Source organism: Asterias rubens, chromosome 3 (assembly GCF_902459465.1).
Source record: "Asterias rubens chromosome 3, eAstRub1.3, whole genome shotgun sequence".
In the NCBI taxonomy this organism is placed as follows: Eukaryota; Metazoa; Echinodermata; class Asteroidea; order Forcipulatida; family Asteriidae; genus Asterias; species Asterias rubens.
In genome coordinates this window covers 14,282,743-14,302,866 of record NC_047064.1, presented here as the reverse complement: position 1 = coordinate 14,302,866, position 20,124 = coordinate 14,282,743, and the positions used below count along the sequence as shown (strand labels likewise).

General features: G+C 37.4%; 2 protein-coding genes across 2 annotated transcripts in view; both read left to right on the top strand.

The window, feature by feature from the left end:
* The first annotated feature begins 383 nt into the window (after nucleotides 1-383).
* LOC117288152 (nuclear hormone receptor E75-like) lies at nucleotides 384-8,110 on the top strand. Its single transcript, XM_033768872.1, has 4 exons — nucleotides 384-511; nucleotides 2,195-2,305; nucleotides 4,477-4,599; nucleotides 6,275-8,110. Exons 1-4 carry the CDS (start codon nucleotides 415-417, stop codon nucleotides 6,496-6,498), a joined length of 555 nt encoding a protein of 184 aa, XP_033624763.1. The 5' UTR covers nucleotides 384-414; the 3' UTR covers nucleotides 6,499-8,110.
* A 10,048-nt stretch (nucleotides 8,111-18,158) lies between these two features.
* Nucleotides 18,159-20,124, top strand: part of LOC117288608 (condensin-2 complex subunit G2-like) — a 32,515-nt gene continuing 30,549 nt past the window's right edge. The window contains exons 1-2 of the mRNA XM_033769528.1: nucleotides 18,159-18,326; nucleotides 19,711-19,805. Coding sequence (XP_033625419.1) covers nucleotides 19,716-19,805 — 90 coding nt within the window. The 5' untranslated portion in view covers nucleotides 18,159-18,326; nucleotides 19,711-19,715. The remainder of the gene's footprint in view (nucleotides 18,327-19,710; nucleotides 19,806-20,124) is intronic.

Sequence of the window (20,124 nt, the reverse complement as noted above, 5' to 3'; positions counted from 1 at the left end):
ATTTTTTTCTTCTTTGCTGGTTTAGTGCCCACACTGAGAAATTAAAATATGAAAAATTCACATTAAAAAAGCAGACAAGGGCCCAATTTTAATAAGCTGAAAAATACTGCTTGACCAACACTGATTTTTTGCTCAGCACAAAATAGAGTGGGACACCAGTCACAACAATGTAATTTGTGGCTGGTAACCTATTTCTGCCAAGCAAGATTTGTCTATACTTAGCAAGTTTGAAATTGGGGCCTAGTATTAAATGTGTACTTCACCTACGCATGATTATCCATTTGTCATAATGGCAATTTGTAGTTCTTACTCTTAGTCACCCGTTGCCATCCAAACTAACCCCCCTTCTTATTTGATGTTGATTCCTTTCTCCTGCAGTCCAAGGAAGAAATCAAGGAGCGCCTAGCCAAGCACATGGCAGACCAGTGGGACAAGATAACCCACTTTGCTGAGTGCATCCCGGGTTTCACTGGCTTCAGCAAAGAGGATCAAGACATTCTGCTGCAAGTGGGTAAGTCTGCGACATACGTACCCTAGGGGGGGAGGTGAGAGAGCGAAGGGGGTCGTACAACAAACCCTCACATACTCTAAAAGTCTTACTGGATTTGGGCCGCTCTATATCATTTTACCATTCAGGGAGACGCCTACCGACTGCCAGAACAGAAATCCACTGCAATTTATTTGGGTAAATATTGGCAATGAGCCATGGAAAAAAGGAAAAAAACTGGGTCTGTTGGAGTGGCTAATGGCGGTGGAATCTGGCAGGTTGTAGTGATGGAATGGATTTTGCAGACCATTATTTTTTTTATTTGATAATCTGCCTTCTCTATAAATATTTGCCATACATCAATTGGCTATTTGGCACTCATTTAATTTGTCTGGTTGATGTACTGAGACCGCACCCAGCACAGATCATTCTTCATTTGTTTTTATTCGGTATTTTCCAACATTCAACAAAACATCTGCTATTGTTTAAAGGATTTGAGTTCGTTTTCAAAATGTCCACAGATTTACATTAAACTTACAGGGTTTGAAGCTTCCCTTCAAATATTATTAACTGAGGTTCTGTAGTTTTTGAGAAATTAGTAAAACAAGTCACAAAATAATTTTCGTCTCAGGAAGACAATTTTTTTTTTAGCATGTTAAAACGTTACTAACCAGTTATGATATTATACCATAATCATAGCATAACTGGTTAATACATTTTAACAGCTAAACCTGAGACTAAAATTATTTGTTTTACTCATTTCTCAAAAACCTCAACACCTCAGTGGGTGAAATTTCAAGGGAAACTTTCTACTATCATAATCTTTAAACTGTGTAAGTTTAATGTAAATCTGTGAACATTGTGTTTTGTGTTGGGAAAAAGAACAAAGACCCTTTGAATTTGTTGTTCTTTTTTTCTTTCTTTTTTAGGGGGGAGGGTCTTTTTTTTATAAACTTGCTGTTTTAGTACAAGGAAGCAAGTCTGTATTTCTCAGTTATTGAAGCAAGAAGGGTTTGGGTTACAAATGTGTGACAAATTTCTTTGCTTAGCAAAAAAAATGAGTGGGGCACTAGTCACAACAAAGTAAACTTCATGTGGTTTAGGCTGGCAATATGTTTCTGTTAAGCAATACTGTTCTGGGGATTGTTTTTGTTTTTTTGTTTTTTATGCAAGTGGCCAGACACACAAGGGCTGAAGGCCACTTCAAGGTGTGGGCTACAATTATTTTCAAGAGGCCGTTGCCACCTACTCCTAGGGCTGAAACAGGGTTACCCCCTTTTAAAGTCCATACGGATGAAGGCCTGGGTATCATCAGTCCGAAACCTGGCCGGTAGAGCAGAAAGCACTACCTCCCCAATTTTATGTGGCAATTAAGTGTCACGACCGGGATCCGAACCCACACCCTGCTGATCAAACACCAGTGCTTGAATCCAATGCTCTTAACCGCTCGGCCATGACACGGCCAGTGTAAAACATTGTGGGAAACGGCTCCCTCTGAAGTGACTTAGTTTTAGAGAAAGAAGTAATTTTCCACGAATTTGATTTCAAGACCTCAGATTTAGAACCTGAGGTCTCGAAATCAGGCACTAGCTCCCCAATATAGAGTTTTGGGGGATTACTTTATGAAATCGGGCCCTGGTATTTTCAGATTATTTATTGATTCTGAATGTGATCTACATTAACCAATATCTGTTAATTGTTTTGCAGGGGGTCTGGAGGTTATCCTTCTTCAGCTCGCTCAGATGTACGATCATCGGACGCACCTATTACAGATGTGGGAGAATGAATGGCTGTCGTCAGAACAAGCTTGCAAACTCAGTAAGACGCAAAACTATCCTTGGCTCTTTGTTATTGGAGTGTGATGGCATTTGGGAAAAGGTGGAGCAAAGAACTAGTCGAGGGGGGGTTTATACTTAATACTTGTAGGAGATTTTCATACAGTAATAATCAGGGTATTTTTTTCTCTGTTCTGCTTTTTTGGGGTGGGGGGGGGTGGCAGGACAAAAGTTTTGAGCACAGGGGTTGAATTACTTTATAGACTGTAACGGAAGACTTCGAACGTAAGGTGGCTGCAGCCTTACCTGGTAAATTTCCATTGTTTACATAGTTTTGAGCGTGCGCATATTACCGAGGATGGTGGATTTACTTCCTAAGTCGGCTGCCACCTAGCATCCTTAAAGTCCCCCATTGTACAGTAAAGGCCGAGTCACACTGCAGCAATAACGAGAACGATCACGACGCAAAGAGAACGCGTTCTTTTGTTTGTTATTTTTATAATATTATTTATACATTTTTTTCTGCAAATTTATGTTTTGCTTCTGCTACAAGAACAATGGTCCTTAGCAGATAGACTGTTGGCAGTGACACCCATCAAAAGTCTGTCATGGAAATAAATTTAATTGTGAAAGTGAAATTCAATTCCCACATCTCACAGCCAAAAGACCAAATTGTGTTTATATTATAATTATGAAAGGTCATTGAAATATAAAAGTTCAACAAAACCAAACAACGACCTTGAGGCGCCAATTAAAAAAAAAACAGTTAATATCAAATAATAAAAACAACTAATTTAATCAAGTGAGGCCTTTATATCCAGTGAACTTTTTATAGCAACATCTGAGTCCTATTTTTAGGGTTATATTTTGAATGAACTTGAATATTTTGAATAGTTATAGTTTAAAACTAAACCACTGTAAATGTGTCCAAAGCAGAAGGGGATTATTTTCTTTTGAAGGGTCTGAGTAGTTTTAGTAGAACACAAAACACAATGTCCACAGATTTACATTAAACTTACAAAGTTGGTTAATAATGATGGTAGAAAGCTTCCCTTATTGAGTAAACTTTTGTCTCTAAAGAAAAAAATTATTTTAGCATGTCAAACGTATTTTTGTGACATTGCTTTACTCGTTTCTCACAAACTACAGCACCTCAGCTAGTAATATTTTAACGTTAACTTTATACTATCATTATCTTCAAATGGTAAATGTAAAGTGGTGTGCATAGGTATGCTTGCTTAGAAAATGTACATTTTATGAATGTCGCATGAGTGCAAATCCATTAGTACTCAATTTTGTTGTTGGGCGTTTCTCACACTAGAGAAGCTCTGCACAAAACTGTCATTCTGGGCAGTCAGGTTTTGTGTTTCCATCCGTGCTAGTGTTTAAAGACAGTGGACACTATTGGTAATTGTCAAAGACCAGTCTTCTCACTTGGTGCATTTCAACATATGCATGAAGTAACAAACCTGTGAAAATTTGAGCTCAATTGGTCGTCCGAAGTTGCGAGATAATAAAGAAAGAAAAAAACACCCTTGTCACACAAAGTTGTGTGCGTTCAGATGCTTGTTTTCAAGACCTCAAAATCTTATTCTGAGGTCTCGAAACCAAATTCGTGGAAAATTACTTCTTTCTCGAAAAACAACGTTTCTTCAGAGGGAGCCATTTCTCACTATGTTTTATACTATCAACAGCTCTCCATTACTCATTACCAAAGTAAGGTTTTATACTAGTAATTATTTTGAGTAATTACCAATAGTGTCCACTGCCTTAAACAAAAGGCAACATTGCTTCAGCTTTAAACACCTGAGGTTTTTATATGTTTTATTCTTTTGCACTGACACATTAATTATAAAAGTAGGTGTTTGTCCTGTTTTAGTGAACCGTAAAATTGTTGTTATTGTCTTCCACTTTGTAATGGTTGTTGTGAAGTGGAGCATTCTCCATATACTTTTTAGAAATGCTACGGTTAAAGTAACAAACTGACAGCCTTATATTAATGTCGCACTGAGCCGTAAACACTCTGTCTCCACCATGCCAGCAGTCTAGCATTCTCCTGAAGACCAGCAGAGTATAACTGTTCGAAACGTCAAGACCAAATCGACTCTTTTCAGAGCCAACACTAACTCAAAAGAGAGATTTACACACGGTTTTACCCACGAGGTCACTATTTTTGAATGATTTCTTTTTTACTCTTCTTGTTTCTCCTCACAGCGACTGATTTCAACCTAGCCGTATTCTTTGAGTTGTTGTTTGGGCTGGCTGAGAGTCTTCGGACCATGCATCTGAAGGAAGATGACCTGGCACTCTTTTCAGCTCTCCTCCTTCTTGCCTCGGGTATGACATGATCTTCCCAGACCATTAATGTCCAAAGTTTTTATTTGTTTTATTGTCCCTTGTTTCACGCTATCATTTCAGCCCCATGATGGTATCTGTCTCGGGTTTCTTGCAACTTCTTTAAGGCGTATATTTTTTTGGGGCCTCAAGAGAGGTTGTCCTATTCTTTGTTTATTGCTATCATTTTTTTTTTATTCCCTTGATAGTCTTTCACTCAAGAATTAGGTTTTCAAATCTGGAAGTAGCCTCCTCTCTGTGTTTTTATGCCTCGAGTGGAAACCTGTAAAGATGTTTTAGGTTTTGTCTTAGCGCCAGCCTCAAGTGTGTCACTATCGGTTACATCCCTTGCTGGACTTCCACTCCAGATTCTAGTTTTCTGAGCGTAACCTTCCCCCTTGGGATGAAAACCCTTCCAGGAGAAATCCTTGCAAGTTGTAGAATGTGAGATTTAGTTGTTAGAAGTACTCCCTCACAGCCAAGCTGAGTTGAAAACTTTTACTCCATGCAAATTGCTTTGAGGTTTTTTTGTTTGTAATTTGTTTTGTTGCCCTGTAACCTGAAATAAAGAGAGCAGATTCTCACGCAAAATCAAATGATGAGACAATTTAATTAACTGTTGCAAACTGCTTACCAACCACCTATGGTATAAATGCAAAAACAAAAGTATTTTATGGCCGGGCACTTAAGGGCTAAAGGGTAAATAAAGACTCTTAGAACGTCTTTGAAAAAGACTCTGCTAAAAAAGTCAGAACGTCAATTATATCTTGGCAAATAAATGGATTGCAATTTCTTTCTTTTCCAGTGTGCGAGACTAACTTCAGACACTATTATAAAACACAAACAACCTTCTTTTTTCATTTGTTCTTTTTCTCAGCTGCTCTGTCTTTATCATTTCTTGTCGTCTTCCCCCCCCCCCCCCCCCCCCCCGTTTCTTTTACTGCCGTAGAAAACCCCCAAAACACTCTTAAGTTTGCGCGTCTGGCAATCCCTTCATTTTTACAATTACAAAATTGCATGTCAGCTTTATGTTAACAGGTGTTTTTAATCTGCAAATCTTGACAGATTTAATTCACACAGAAAAATGTTGATAGGTCAAACAGTATTGGAATTTGTAAGTCTTTGTAAAGGGTTGATGAAACAAGTTTGAAGTTTAACACAAATATTGGTTACATGTTTTTTAAATGACCTGCTCACACTTTTTCTGATCTCATGGACTTGTTAAAGGGGTGACCTCATTTCAAAACATCTCCCTCAATCTCTGGGTAAATTTGTTTTGATTCGATTGAGCAAAGTGAGTGGTTTGTCGACCTAGGTAAATTTGAATTTATTTACTCATTTGGAAAGAGTAGCAACTATGCTTTTAATACATGATGGTAGCACCTTGGGTTCAAAGGTTATGAAGGTGGAAACTCAACGAAATGCAATAGAACAACGAGTTTAAAGTCGAGTTTTTTATTGTAAATAAATAGGCACATTTTATTTCAATGCTAACTTTAACCCCTTTTTGATATTATTTGTCAGGAAGGAAGTTGCCAATTTAAAACAAAATATATCTTCACGTTGACAACAGTTTTGAATATTTCACCCCAAAATGTTCAGAATAAATTTGGTATTCCAGAAAACACACACCCCTAAATTCTATCATTTTTTTCTTCTTTTCAAATCTGCTTTTTAGATCACCAGGGCTTGAAGCACAAACGACAAGTGGAAGAAACCCAGGAGAAAGTTCTAAACTGCTTTGCTTACGTTCTGGCTCAGAATCACGTTCAGGAGCCTGGACTCTTAGCCCAAGTGCTCATGTGTATGCCAACGCTACGCACAATCAGCACCAGCTACCTAGAGCTTACATCCGTGTCTACGCCAACACAACAGTGGAGCAACTGGCCTGTTGAGTTGTGACTAGACGGACATAGCCGGGGCACGGAGCCGACCATTTGTGGCCCGGTCGGCCTCCCTCGGTCATCGGCCTCCCCATCCCATTCTACTCAAGCAACGTGTCCGGCATTAGACTCTAATGTGCCGTGTGAGAATGCAAAGATAGACTCACTGTGTGCGCCCGGTCGTCGCTCAGTACTTGTGGAATTGGTTTGAACAACAAAACATTACGCGTTTGGATGGAAACAACGGTGGCGTATTACCCCTCGACCCAACTGGAGATGAGCAGATCATGGCAAACTGTGATTAAAGGCATTTACAAGTAATCTAGATGATATTGACGTCGTCACAGATAAGCAAAAAGAATACAGACACAAGTCAGCTTGCTGCTGAATCTATACATTGTATATTTGCTTCCCTTAAAGTCTGTCGTTAAGCGCGATATGGTGATCAGTTTCCAAGGGTCAGGTGTCTGCAAGTATAGGGCATGCGCATGTAGCACGCCCTCTATAGGCGGAGCCTGCTTATCTCACCAGTCAACAGGTAAATATGTGAATGGAAGACGAAGTCATGGAGCAGAGCATTGTTTAATTTGTCATCTCGCTTTTGTGTGTGTGTGTGTGTGGTGAAATCGCAGACCAACATTACAAGACTAAAGAAAGAGGCAATTGATGGGATTGGAGGAAAGACCATCACGGCTCTAACAAGAACAAAGCCGCGATTAATAAAACGCTGGACATCACAACGGTTATCTTCAAGATGGATTTCCGGGGCGGGGGAAGTCTGCAAAAAAAGTGGAATTTTGAAATGAATTGAAAGGCAATTGTCATGGAAAACCAGAAGAATTGTTACGTTGTTGAGTCACAAACATGCAGCAATAGAAAGAGAATGGATATATATACGAAGAGGCTGCCATTGTATGCAAACGACTTCCCAGAGGTTTCCGTGAATTCGTAGCTGTACTTGTTTGCACAAACCATCCACAGAGCGCTTGTGTGTCAAATACAAAATATTACAAATGTGAAGAAAAAAAGGAGAAAAAAAAAAAAAAAAAAAAAGCTGCCAACTTTTAAAGAACTTTGTGATCGCATGCCACATATGCTGTTGTATTTGATACATGCGTTAGATATGTTGCGTTGAGAAAAGCTATCCCCCAAATGTGTACAAAGGTTTAAAAAATTATATATAAAGAATGTTTTTTCCTTCACTGCTGATTCTAGTTTTTGTGTTAAAGATTTAATGTACATTGTAAAGTAAAAAAAAAAAAAAAAAAAAAAATCTTGGTTTATTTTCCGATTTTATGCTTTAACTTTGAAGAGAGACTTATATTGAGTAAGTGAGTTGTTTTGTTGTTTTGAACCCAGACGTCATAGCCTTGGTGACTCTTTACTTGGGCAAAATACAGGTTTGATATATACACTTACTGCAGTCCAGGCTACAAACTTGAAGGCTGAAGGTGCCATTGGCAACACTTTTTTCAAACGAAATTGGGTTGGATTTTGTTATTTTAAAGGGTTTGGTATTATGGAGCTTTTTTAAAGAAACAAGTGTTCATTTGAGGTTTTGTAATTGAGCTGTTGATCCTTTGACAGAAACCCTGATTTAAACCTTCACTGGTGAATTTTGGGGGTTTTTTTTTGGGGGGGGGGGTAAAGAGGGGGTATGGATAAAGTTTTGATTATGAAACATCTATACATAGTTTTGTTCATCTTTTAAAAAGTTGCCCGATCCCTCTATAAACAAGCTGGTAGGTCTGTTGAGTTTGATGCTAATTCTTTTTGATAGATATGTTGACAAGTGTATGATGCTAGTCTAAAAGACACTGTACACTATTGGTAATTGTCAAAGACCAGTCTTCTCACTTAATGTATCTCAACATTTGCACAAAATAACAAACCTGTGAAATCTTTAGCTCAATTGTTGGTTGAAGTTGTGAGATAATGACGACAGAAAAAACACCCTTGTCACACGAAATTGTGTGGTTTCAGATGCTTGATTTCGAGACCTCAAATTCTAAACCCGAGGTCTACAAATCAAATTAGTGGAAAATTACTTCTTTCTCGAAAGCTACGTCACTTCAGATGAAGCTGTTTCTCACAATGTTATATACCATCAACCTCTCCTCATTACTCGTTACCAAGTAAGGTTTTATGCTAATAACTATTTTGAGTAATTACCAATAGTGTCCACTGCCTTTAACTTCTCACATCCAATGTGACTTTGTGTTGTGTAAAAGCTTGTTAATTTGATTGGCTGCGTTGACATCCTACAGCAAACTGGTCTATGGAGAACCATTTGAGACGCATTCTGCAGCTGTGCGGTTTGCCATCTTAGAGTTCAAATTATTAAATATAATTATATGGTTTTTGTCAGTTGTTCAAACGATGCATGTCAATTTCAAAAGACGTGGAAAAAGCTGGCAATTTGAACATCTTAAAATAGCACAGGCAGTGTGGTGGCGGTGTCGGTATAAGTGGAAATACAATATGACATGTCTGCGCTAGCTATGCATCTGTAATCATAGCTTTATTTAATTACTTGACTAAGATTTCACTAACAAGTGGATTTATACCGTAATGCGCTAGTCATGACACCAACTGTATGCTTCAATCATGACGTCAACTGTATGCTCCAGTCACGCTTGTGTAATAATGGCTTCTTTTTTGTTATTAAGTTCATTAAGATTTTTGCATTGTACCCGGTGGCTTTCAGTGAGGGCTTCATATAAGGCTGACTGGGCCGGTTTTCTCTTCAAGTAATTATATATATTGCAGTTTGCTTCATCCAAAAAAACAGGTAACTTCAAACCATTAAAGGAACACGTTGCCTTGGATCGGACGAGTTGGTCTTTGAAAAGGGTTTGAAACAGAAATGCAAAGAACTAGAACTAGCAAGTATGACTTGAAAATTGCACGGTTTTCCTTTTACAACGCAAAAAAACATGGTCGGCCATTTTGTGAAGTCAAAACTTTGACTCAACAAAATGGCTGACCATGTTATATTCTACTTATAAAACATCTTTCTAACCATTTGCATTTCATAACAAACTGTTTCAAACACTTTTCAAAGATGAACTCGACCGATCCAAGGCAACATGTTCCTTTTAGAACTCAGTATTGAAACCTTACAGAAGGCAGCTCCTCTGTGCCCAGAGCAAGTTCTCAAATGGTGAATGATATGTTGAAGGTTAAATATAATCCAAATATTGCCAATTAAAGGAAACAAAGTCTATCTTTGAATGATGGTCAAAAATGTTTGACATTTCACAATAAACTTCTTTTGCAGAAAATACATATCTTTAATTCTTAAACATTCTGTGAGACATTTGTGTACGCATTAAATCATCTTGGAAGACTGGGTTTATTTTTAGTTCTTTGATAAATGTTGATGCAGTTAAATGAACTCTGAACTTGTACCTAACCTAAGATCAATTTAGCCTTTTTGAGATATGGTGGTCGGTATAGGAGTGCACTGTCTGGTTTGGGTGTATACAGACAAATTTAACCAAACCATTGTCAGTGTGCTGTGCACCATGTCTAAAAATGGCCAATGAAGATATCGTTGGGCTTTAAACTGTAGTAAAGCCTGACCCAACACTGTGACTTCTTTCATAAGAAACAACTACTCTTAACTTTGCTGGAACAGAATACTTAAAACACATGGGTTAACTCTCGGACTGAGGAAAAGTGTTTGAAATCATCAGTCTGTTTACGTAGCAAAAGAAAAACGATTGCTTGGAACAATAGACCGATCCAGTAGGCTCCGCCCACGACGCACGTGTGAGCAAGAACACGTGGGGCTCTCCAATGACTTTCTGCACAACTCTGCCGCGCGCACCAAGATACGCGCACGCATGTCGGACCTTAGTGTCGGACCTTCATTGCATTGTGATTGGTCATTACGCAATGGGGCGAAGCTTAATGGATCGGTCTATTAATTATCCTTTAAAGGTTTATCAAATTCTGAAAAATCTTTCGAACTATTCATTAGACTCTAATCCTGTTTCTGGTCAATGTCATTAAATGGACAAGTTCTCAGCCAAGGTTTGGGTTCTGTCATCAATTGTGCTCAGTATTTCAACATTAAATGAACACGTTGCCTTGGATCGGACGAGTTGGTCTATAAAAAACGTGTGAAACCTTTTGTTATGAAATGCATGTGGTTAGAAAGATGTTTTAAAAGTAGAATATAATGATCCACACAAGTATCACTCAAAGTTGCACGGTTTTCCTTCTACGTCGCAACTAACACAGTCGGCCATTTATGGGAATCAAACATTTGAATCCCATAAATGGCCGACCGTGTTAGTCGTCGAGGTAGAAAGAAAACCACGCAATTTCGAGGCATATTTGTGTAGATCATTGTATTATACTTTTACAACATCTTTCTACCCATATTCATTATTTAACAAACGGTTACAGAACACTTTTCAAAGACCAACTCGACCAATTCAAGGCAACGTGTTCCTTTAAGGCATCGGACCTGGGGCCTGAGCAGAGTTTTGGAACTTTTAGTTGCATTGATTCGAACTGAGAACTCTAAGATTATCTATCATAATATAGGCATATAGAAATGAATTTATGACGCACATAATCTTTTACTGTACCTTGCTGGTTGGTCATTTTCCATATATGGGAATCTTGGATTCTTCTTTTCTCTCTAAAATAACCCATAGACGAGCATTTCAAACCTCATATTATTCTTGAATAATTGTAACCCTTAAGGTAATATACTTCCTTCATAATTTCACTGTCAATCTCAAACAGAAGTGTTGTTGCTATTTCGTTTTTGTCACTAGTTTAACTATTTGTGTCAAATGGCTTTTTGTCAGAGAATGAGCGCATGTCTTGTTCTAGTTTAATACCTGCTTCATTTACCAATTAAATCAACTTAAAAACACATTTAAAGACACTGGACACCTTTGGTAGTTGTCAAAGACCAGTCTTCTCACTTGGTGTATCTCAACTAAAGCACAAAACAACAAACCTGTGAAATTTGAACTCAATTGGTCATCGAAGTTGCGAGATAAATATGAAAGAAAAAACACCATTGTTACACATAATTGTGTGCTTTCATGCTTGATTTCAGGACCTCAAAATCTTATTCTGAGGTCTCGAAATCATATTAGTGGAACATTACTTCTTTCTCAAAAACTACATTACTTCAGAGGGAGCCGTTTCTCACAATGTTTTATACCATCAGCAGCTTTCCATAGCTTGTTACCAAGTAAGTTTTTTTTGCTAACAATTATATTTAGTAATTACCAATAGTGTCCAGTGCCTTTATAAAGAGAAAGAAATAATCATAACGTCTCATCAGTCATCTCTGTACATTTTTCATGGGATGTAAAATTTAATTATAAGAAAATTAGAACAACTTATTTTTGGGTTGCCATGTGGGAAATTTCCTATGAGAGGTAAAGATTAGTGGACTATTTTGTCGGAGGTTTTGTTGATCCTTCCACATCTCTTCAGACGGAAATTTTGTTTGTACGAGTTATGGTAAAAAAAAAATGTTGTTCCAAGATAATTTTGTTCTGGAGATAATGTGTTTTTAATATGAGCATAAATAGAGTAATAACAAATTGTACAGTGAAATGTTATAAAAAAAAATTAAATTAAACATTATTAGTGATGACTTTATCTGGACAAAAATAGGGTTCAACAGATTTTGCCAAAGTGTGATTATAATGTCCCTTTTTTTCGCCCACAATTTAGAGTACCTATCTGTCCTTTTAAGTGATGGTAAAAAAAAGTTTTAAAAAACCTAATTTTTGTTTCCTTGTTTCATGTTTAAGATTTAATAGGAATAAAAACCACTTTTGAGGCTAATAAATCACACTCGATTAACAGTTAGATTTTTTTGTTATGAATTGTGAGGTTTAATGGATGCTTGGTGATTTTGGTTTTTGTTTTTTTTTAGAAAGTTGTCCTTTTTGGGGGTTATATATCATTGTCATATGTGTTGTTAGATTTTGTCTGCTTTTCATGTAATAGAACTACACCATATTGAATAAATAGTGTTATAGCTATGTCAATGTTATCTCTCCCGAAAAAAAGAAGAAAAAACCCAATTTGTAAATCGTCTGCTAATTTATTAGAAATCCTGCATCAAATGCATAATGGAAGTGGGAGATGCTTAGAATCTGTAATCATTTAGCGGCCATCTTGATTCCAGAAACACAAGTCTATGAGATTGAAAGAGAGGCTCAAGTCCAAATAGTTCTGTGCCTAGTTTATCATATTTACTGATTAAGTGTTCTCAATTGTGCCCTGAAGGAACTACACTGTATAGGCCATCAAAGTTAGATATTATACAATCTTATACAATCATTTCGATGTCCGAACTCTCAGAGTTTTTTAATTGTAGGTTTTCTCGGCCAATTTCAGCAACAAGTCATTCAATTTCATTAACAAGCACATTCCAATTCATGCATCTCTAGCTAGGAATACTTGGTAATGCATTCAGTTTCATTGAACATGATTTCCTTTTTCACGTTCAGATTCGTTTCAGTCATTCTGTTATGACATTAAAGACTACTCTTTCACACTTCTTAAGTTGAAATTCACCATTCTTAAGTTGAATTTCACCATTCTTAACAACATTCTTAAGTTGAATTTCACCATTCTTAAGTTGAAATTCACCATTCTTAAGTTGAATTTCACCATTCTTAACAACATTCTTAAGTTGAATTTCACCATTCTTAAGTTGAATTTCAACTACCACTATTAACTTGATGAAATTGAAAGGTTGACCAGCTCTTGCTGTTGGCTTTTACACATTTGAATGAGTCTCGCGGTCTAATGGAATTGAATGACCTTCTTTATCAATGAATGGGTAACTGGTAACATTTCATTTCTCTATATTATTTTTGAATGACGATTCAATAACACAAAATTCAATAAAGCTGAAAATAGCCGGGAAAACCTCTATTATTATTGTTCTTGTTTGTTTTTACAAGAGCGAATGAAGAGAAGGACTATTGAACAATTACTGTTAAAACGTGACTGGTTCATTACTAATCGTTTGTTAATTAGTGAACTGGGAAATTACCAGCTATTACTGTTGACATGGTTACTTTCTAAATCTTTACTTTTTTTAGTGTTGATTAATGTTTGGGATGTGGTGTTAAAAAAAGATGGATAATTTTATTTAGTGAAGATGTTAGACAATAATATAAGACACAAAGTATATTGGACAAGCTGTCGATACCAAAGGCCCTGAAATATGCTAATTATTGGCCTTCTTTATTTGCATAAATTATCTTGTAATTTATTATAAATATGTTAATTGCAAAGCTAAAAATGAGTTGTAAAGAAGAACATGATTGTACTGAAAATACACAAGAGCTGCATTTATAAATATATGTATTGCTAATTTGTTTCCACAAAAATAACATGCTGATTCTTGTAAGCATTGATATAAAACAATTGTACATTTTTAAACTTCAAGAAGATCGTTTCTATCATTCTCCAAATGCCTTGTGGACAGCTAACTTCCAATTTTGTTTTTATTTTGAGTTTTTAGTTGTTGTGCAAATTATTTTGGTTTTGCACTTCTGCTTTTACAATATTTTCTCCAAATGCCTTGTGGACAGCTAACTTCCAATTTTGTTTTTATTTTGAGTTGTTAGTTGTTGTGCAAATTCTTTTGGTTTTGCACTTCTGCTTTTACAATATTTTATTAAACATAAATCAAAACTAATAAATAAGAAGTAATATAAGTTAATGTTTAACGGAAAAATCAACAATGAAGATTGACAGTTAAACAACCGTTTGTGTTAATTTGAATCCAAATGTGCTGAAATGTTTGAAACAAAAAAGAAAATATTTTGGGGCACTTGGCACAACTCTTGGTTATGTTTATAGTAACTAAGGAAATGCGTTCTTTTAATCGCAGGAAGAAAACAAATCCAATCCACTGTTAAAGACAGTGGACACTATTGGTTATTGTCAAAGACCAGTCTTCTCACTTGGTGTATCTCAACATATGCGTAAAATAACCAACCTGTGAAAACTTGAGCTAAATCGGTCATCGCAGCTGTGAGATAATAGTGAAAGAAAAATAACCCTTGTCACACGAAGTTGTGTGCGTTTAGATGGTTGATTTCGAGACCTCAAGTTCTAAATCTGAGGTCTCGAAATCAAATTTGTGGAAAATTACTTCTTTCTCGAAAACTATGGCACTTCAGAGGGAGCCGTTTCTCACAATGTTTTATACCACTAACCTCTCCCCATTACTCGTCACCAAGAAAGGTTTTATGCCATTACTTATTTTGAGTAATTACCAATAGTGTCCACTACCTTTAAACAGTGAAAGTTGGTCCTGTTGTTTTTTGTATATTCATTAATATTATTTTTTGGTTTGTTACTTTTAGATTATGTTTGTTGTCTAGTTGCATATTGTGAAAATTGCAGCCCCTTTTATAAGAGTTCAAACTACTGGGCAATTTGTACACAGGGTATATTGTTAGGGAGTGCACGTCAGTTGCTCTTCCTCATTGAGGCTGTTCTCTTTTAAGACACACTTCTTGTGTCCATTATAACTTATGTAGAAAGGAGTCCCCCCCTCTTCAGTTCTAATAAATATTAAAAAGACCAGCATTGTTTTGGAGCACATGATTGTTTGTTTGTTTCACAGTTTATTTTATCTTGTCTCGTTTTAGAATTGATAGTGGATGTTTTAAATTCTAAAAAGGAAGATTGATAAATGGTCAACTTTTGCACGCAAATTAATTGATATAAAAAAGGGAAACTGAGAGGGATAATTTGGAATAATTGACAAAGATAAATTGGCTATAGAAGGGATATGAACCAACGACCTCCGGATTAACGTGCTGGCACTCTACCAAATAGCTCAGGTTGTAGAGCGTATGCACGTTAATTTAAGTCCCACTCTAGTCAATTTGTTCAACTCCAAATCAACAAATAATTGATAAAACCAGTCTGAGAAGCGTCTTACAAAATGTCTCGAAACTTAAATTTGAGAGGCGAAGCATGATGGCAAATGTAATAACATTAATAAACTGCTAAAACATTTATGTGCAAGAAATCCTATAAAAAAAATTACTTAAAACCTGCTGCCTTATATAACTCACTGATGATGTTTTGAGGTCTGCAATATTATCAACATTTTTCTAGATTACATTCTTGCCACAAAATGCCTCCTCCCATCATGGACTCTTACTCAAAATAAATTATACACATGATATCATATCAGTAGGGCGCCCTCACCTAGAGGTAAAAAAGTGGCCGTTTATTGGTCAAACCTGTGCACCGCGCAGACAAATCTGTGCATTTTCATTGTTTCGTCATCATTTTACAGCTAAGATGGAGGGATGACGTCAATGCATTAGGTCTGTAAGAGCATCCTTTGAGGGAGGACTCGTGAAGACATCTCTGGAAGTTTATTAACAGTGAATGTTATGGCCACAGTATAGTTGTACAGAGGAAACTAACGCAAAAGGGGAAAAAGTGGTCAATGGTCACTGAAATGATCTGATAGGTAGGCCTCTATTACGATCTCCGGGACTTGAATTTTGCACTGATATCACGGGCATGGCCCGAGGTCATTGATTTCAGTGTTTGGCCAGTAAACTCAATACAGGATAAGTGCGATGGTCTTGCTTTTTTCTTCAACTCGGCGTCTTTGTCACTTGTCTCAAAAGGAAATGTTGAGTTTGAGTCTCACAAATATCTTTCAAAGCTGAGTATCCCCAGTAAAACAGAAAAGATAAATCTTAGCCTTGTGTTTTGTTCAAATGAAACAGTTGAGATGATAAAAACTGTTTTTTAATTTTTCTCTTTTTAGTCTCTTCTCATTTTGATTCTGGTCTTTTGAAAAAAATCCCATCCAGTAAATATTCTGAGCTACAAGTTCTGTGGTCTTGTGGATATCCCCCCCCCCACCCAAATTTAAGCCCTGGTTCTGCACTAGTTTCCCCAATGAAACGAGCACAGTATTTTCAAATACAAATAAAGCAGGGACAATATTGTCATTCAGAGTTGTTGATTGATCAAAGGTACGTAATACCGCCTTAAAACAGTAAATAATTTCTTGTCACTAGAGGGAGGTATACAAGTTGAGTGGTGCAATTTTTTTTGAGGGGCTCTGTTAATTTGTTCAGAAAATTACCTCTGTAGACAAAGATTTCACACTTCACCCAACTGGGATCTCATAGTTTTCAATTCACATTGATAAGCTAATTGATTGGTGAACATAAAAAATGTATAAAGGCACCTGGAAGTGGTATTTTTTTTTAAATAAAGCTTTTGCCACTTATATATGTGTTTTGATGAGTGGAATGTGAATAAACAGTTAACTAAGGTTTTAAAAAATCAGTTGTTATGTTATTTAAAAATTTAAGAGTAGACCCCGACCCGAGAGGGCGCTGTTCGTGACGTCAATCGAGGCAGACTTTGCCTGTAATGCGTAGAGTAAATGCGTTTCAAAAAAATGCCGACCAGGTGTATTGCTGCTGAATGCAGAAAAAACACTTTTTGAAACGTACCAACTCACGACTTGGACGTACATGTACTTTGCACGTGTGTTTACTATACGCATTGCAGGCAAAGTCTTCCTCGATTGACGTCACAATAGGGGTAGGCGGAGTCAGCCCCCAAACAACTTTATATATTTTTTAAACATATAAATCGTAACAAACATGTACTAAAAAAAATGTTTTATTGTTCGTAAGCATATACTCTTATGTTTGAAAGAAAAAAATATATATTTCCAGGTGACTATAAAAATGGGTCTTGGATGGACCATTCCTCCATGGATGGACCATTCCTCCATGGATGGACCATTCCTCCACGGATGGACCATTCCTCCATGGATGGACCATTCCTCCACGGATGGACCATTCCTCCATGGATGGACCATTCCTCCATGGATGGACCATTCCTCCATGGATGGACCATTCCTCCATGGATGGACCATTCCTCCATGGATGGACCATTCCTCCATGGATGGACCATTCCTCCATGGATGGACCATTCCTCCATGGATGGACCATTCCTCCATGGATGGACCATTCCTCCACGGATGGACATGGTGGCACAAACTGTTTTGACTCCATGTCAAAAGGGAAGCCCCTTTTTTTATTGCACATGGATTTTGACTTTGACAGCCATCCCCCCCGATCCCCTTTTTAAAATGTAATTCCTTCCCTTGTATTGGCATCGACACTGAGAGCATGCCCATGGAACTTTGTTATTCAACATTATATGCGTCGACAAGATGGCCTGACCATGGATGATGATGATGATGGTTGGTTTGTGTGTACAAAACACAATATGCAAATTTGATGATGCTCTAAAATTTAATAGATAACTTATTTTCACAAAATCTGGTTGGTGGGCCTTGGAGTCACACTAGACTTCACCATAATAGTAACTGTGCTCAGGGTGCAATATGCATTGTTCAGTATCGGGGGTAAACTTTATGCAACTTATGTAGTCATCGCCATTGCCATTCATCAAAACATAAAAGAGATGTTGGGTTGCCTTGATAATGAAATGTTGGTTTTAGACTTCAAGGTTGGAGTTATTGCAGTTGAAAACAATTAAAATTGATTTTAAAAAAAATTACGAAAGTATTTTCTATTCAAATCATGTTTTCATTAAGTGCCGGTCGAGAACGGTCGAGTCCGGTCGAGTGACGCTTGTTGTCAAGCTATGTTTGACTTTAGAACCAAACTCGACCGTCTGTCATTTTGATTCTGCAGTTGACTGGTACCCACACGGTGTATGCTGTAGTACACGAAAACGCCTTGTACAATTAGAGTAACCAGTCAGAGAGAAAAATAACGCGGTGAATTTGGAATTGACCAAAAAGCAACTTTTTAACCGGTAAATATCTGACTATTTCATTATGATTTAGGAATTAAAAAGCCTTTGGATTAACTATTCATTAGTTTAGAATAGTTTTAAGGGCAACCTTTTGGGAATTTCAACACAATTACACGTAATTTCATGGACAAAAAAAATCTTAAGTCGGCGTTGACGTCGTTGTCGTTATTAATTTGGATTTACTTTTGCGTATGGCGCCACCACTTTTTTCACTCATTTTTACAAAAAGGGATATCTAATTTTGAGGTAAATGAGATACTAGCCTATATTACTACTTCATATCGAATGAAAAAGTGGTGGCCCATACGGTAAATTTCCAATAATTTAATAATAACAATAACATTAATTAGGCCTCGCCGCCTGTGTCTTTTCTTTTCTCCTAGAGTCCTAGTTGCGATAACGTAACCCTCCTCGGCTAGGACTACGTGTGTGACGTGTAGTTCAAAAGGTCGGACCACACATGTGTGGACAGTTGACGGGCTACACAATGCACCCCACGCATTGCCACGACCTTTTGAACTACACGTCACACACGTAGAGCCGAAGCTCCGCCCCACGCAGGTTCGACATTTGAACCTGTGAATTTCGCTCCGGTTCTGGTCCATTTTTCTTCGAAATATTTCCTAATGGTGTTTTGAGTATTATGGCAGGCTGCATTAGACATTGCGGATTAAGTTCGTACCCTCAGAATTTGTATGCATGATTTTTTAAAGTGGTAAAAATGGGGCAAATCTGGTGACTAGCTGTCGAAATTGTACGTGTTGGACCAGATTAACCGTTGCCGCTCGAAACAATCTCGTAACCCTCCGGCCTGGCGGCCGTCGGGAGGAGGGTTACGTTATCGCAACTACTTTTTGTCCATATGTTTGTATATTATTAGTATATGATTATGAATCCATAATGATGATGACAAAAAAATCACACAATTTGGCAAACAAATCATGGGCATCGATCGGTTTTTGTACAAATCATTTTCCTACACTGTGTAGAAACCTCCTCTGGAGCATACTGACATAAACTCGGCACCTTGCAAACTCAGCACCCACAAACTCAGCACCTAAGCTAGCCCCAGTTGTGTGGCCAAGGCTAGCTGAATGTAATTGCATGACAATTCGAACATTGTAACTGATTGGAATATTTGCACTTAAAATTCCCTACGCTTTGCATGAATTATGAACCGGGCGTTCATCATCATCATCAAGTCCACTCTCGTCGGACTGCAACAAAAGCAGCTCTATGAAATTGGGTCCTGATCTCAGCTGCAGATGTTAGCTCAGTACCACGAGGCAACTGGTCCACATAGGTTAGCTTGGCTTACAGCTATCTCTAAATGACATACCCAATTATCTTTTTTTAACATGTCTATTTTTGGTTTCATTTGAAGGCACAATGGTGGCGCCAAGCAGTACGCGTGAAATGTTCTTACAAGCTGTGGAGTGTGATGATCGAGATGAATTTATTCGTTTTGTTCAACGCCATGTAAGTCAGTCAAGATGTTATGTGTGAGGTGGGAGGGGGGTGGAAGGTATGGAGTGGGCAACATTCAAGAATACATTATCCACTCTTATTATAAGAGGTTTTTATTGTGCTTTGATCGTGTCGAATTTTAGAGGTAAAAGATCTGCTAACATCAGCCCGAGTGAAGAACTCACCATTGCTAACAGGACTGGAGTTGCATGGAGACCATGATGACTACGACTAGCCAGCAAGACCAGTTAGAATCTCATTTCACTATTCACCAATTTATTTTGTTACAGCTAGTTCATACAAGTATCACATTTTGTAGGGATACTTTTTG

Bases quoted from the DNA above. Each gene is read 5' to 3' on its own strand.
- LOC117288152 (XM_033768872.1), top strand. From the start codon at position 415: ATGGCAGACCAGTGGGACAAGATAACCCACTTTGCTGAGTGCATCCCG. The intron at 512-2,194 runs GTAAGTCTGCGA...ATTGTTTTGCAG, and splicing joins AGACATTCTGCTGCAAGTGG to GGGGTCTGGAGGTTATCCTT. The intron at 2,306-4,476 runs GTAAGACGCAAA...TTCTCCTCACAG, and splicing joins AGAACAAGCTTGCAAACTCA to CGACTGATTTCAACCTAGCC.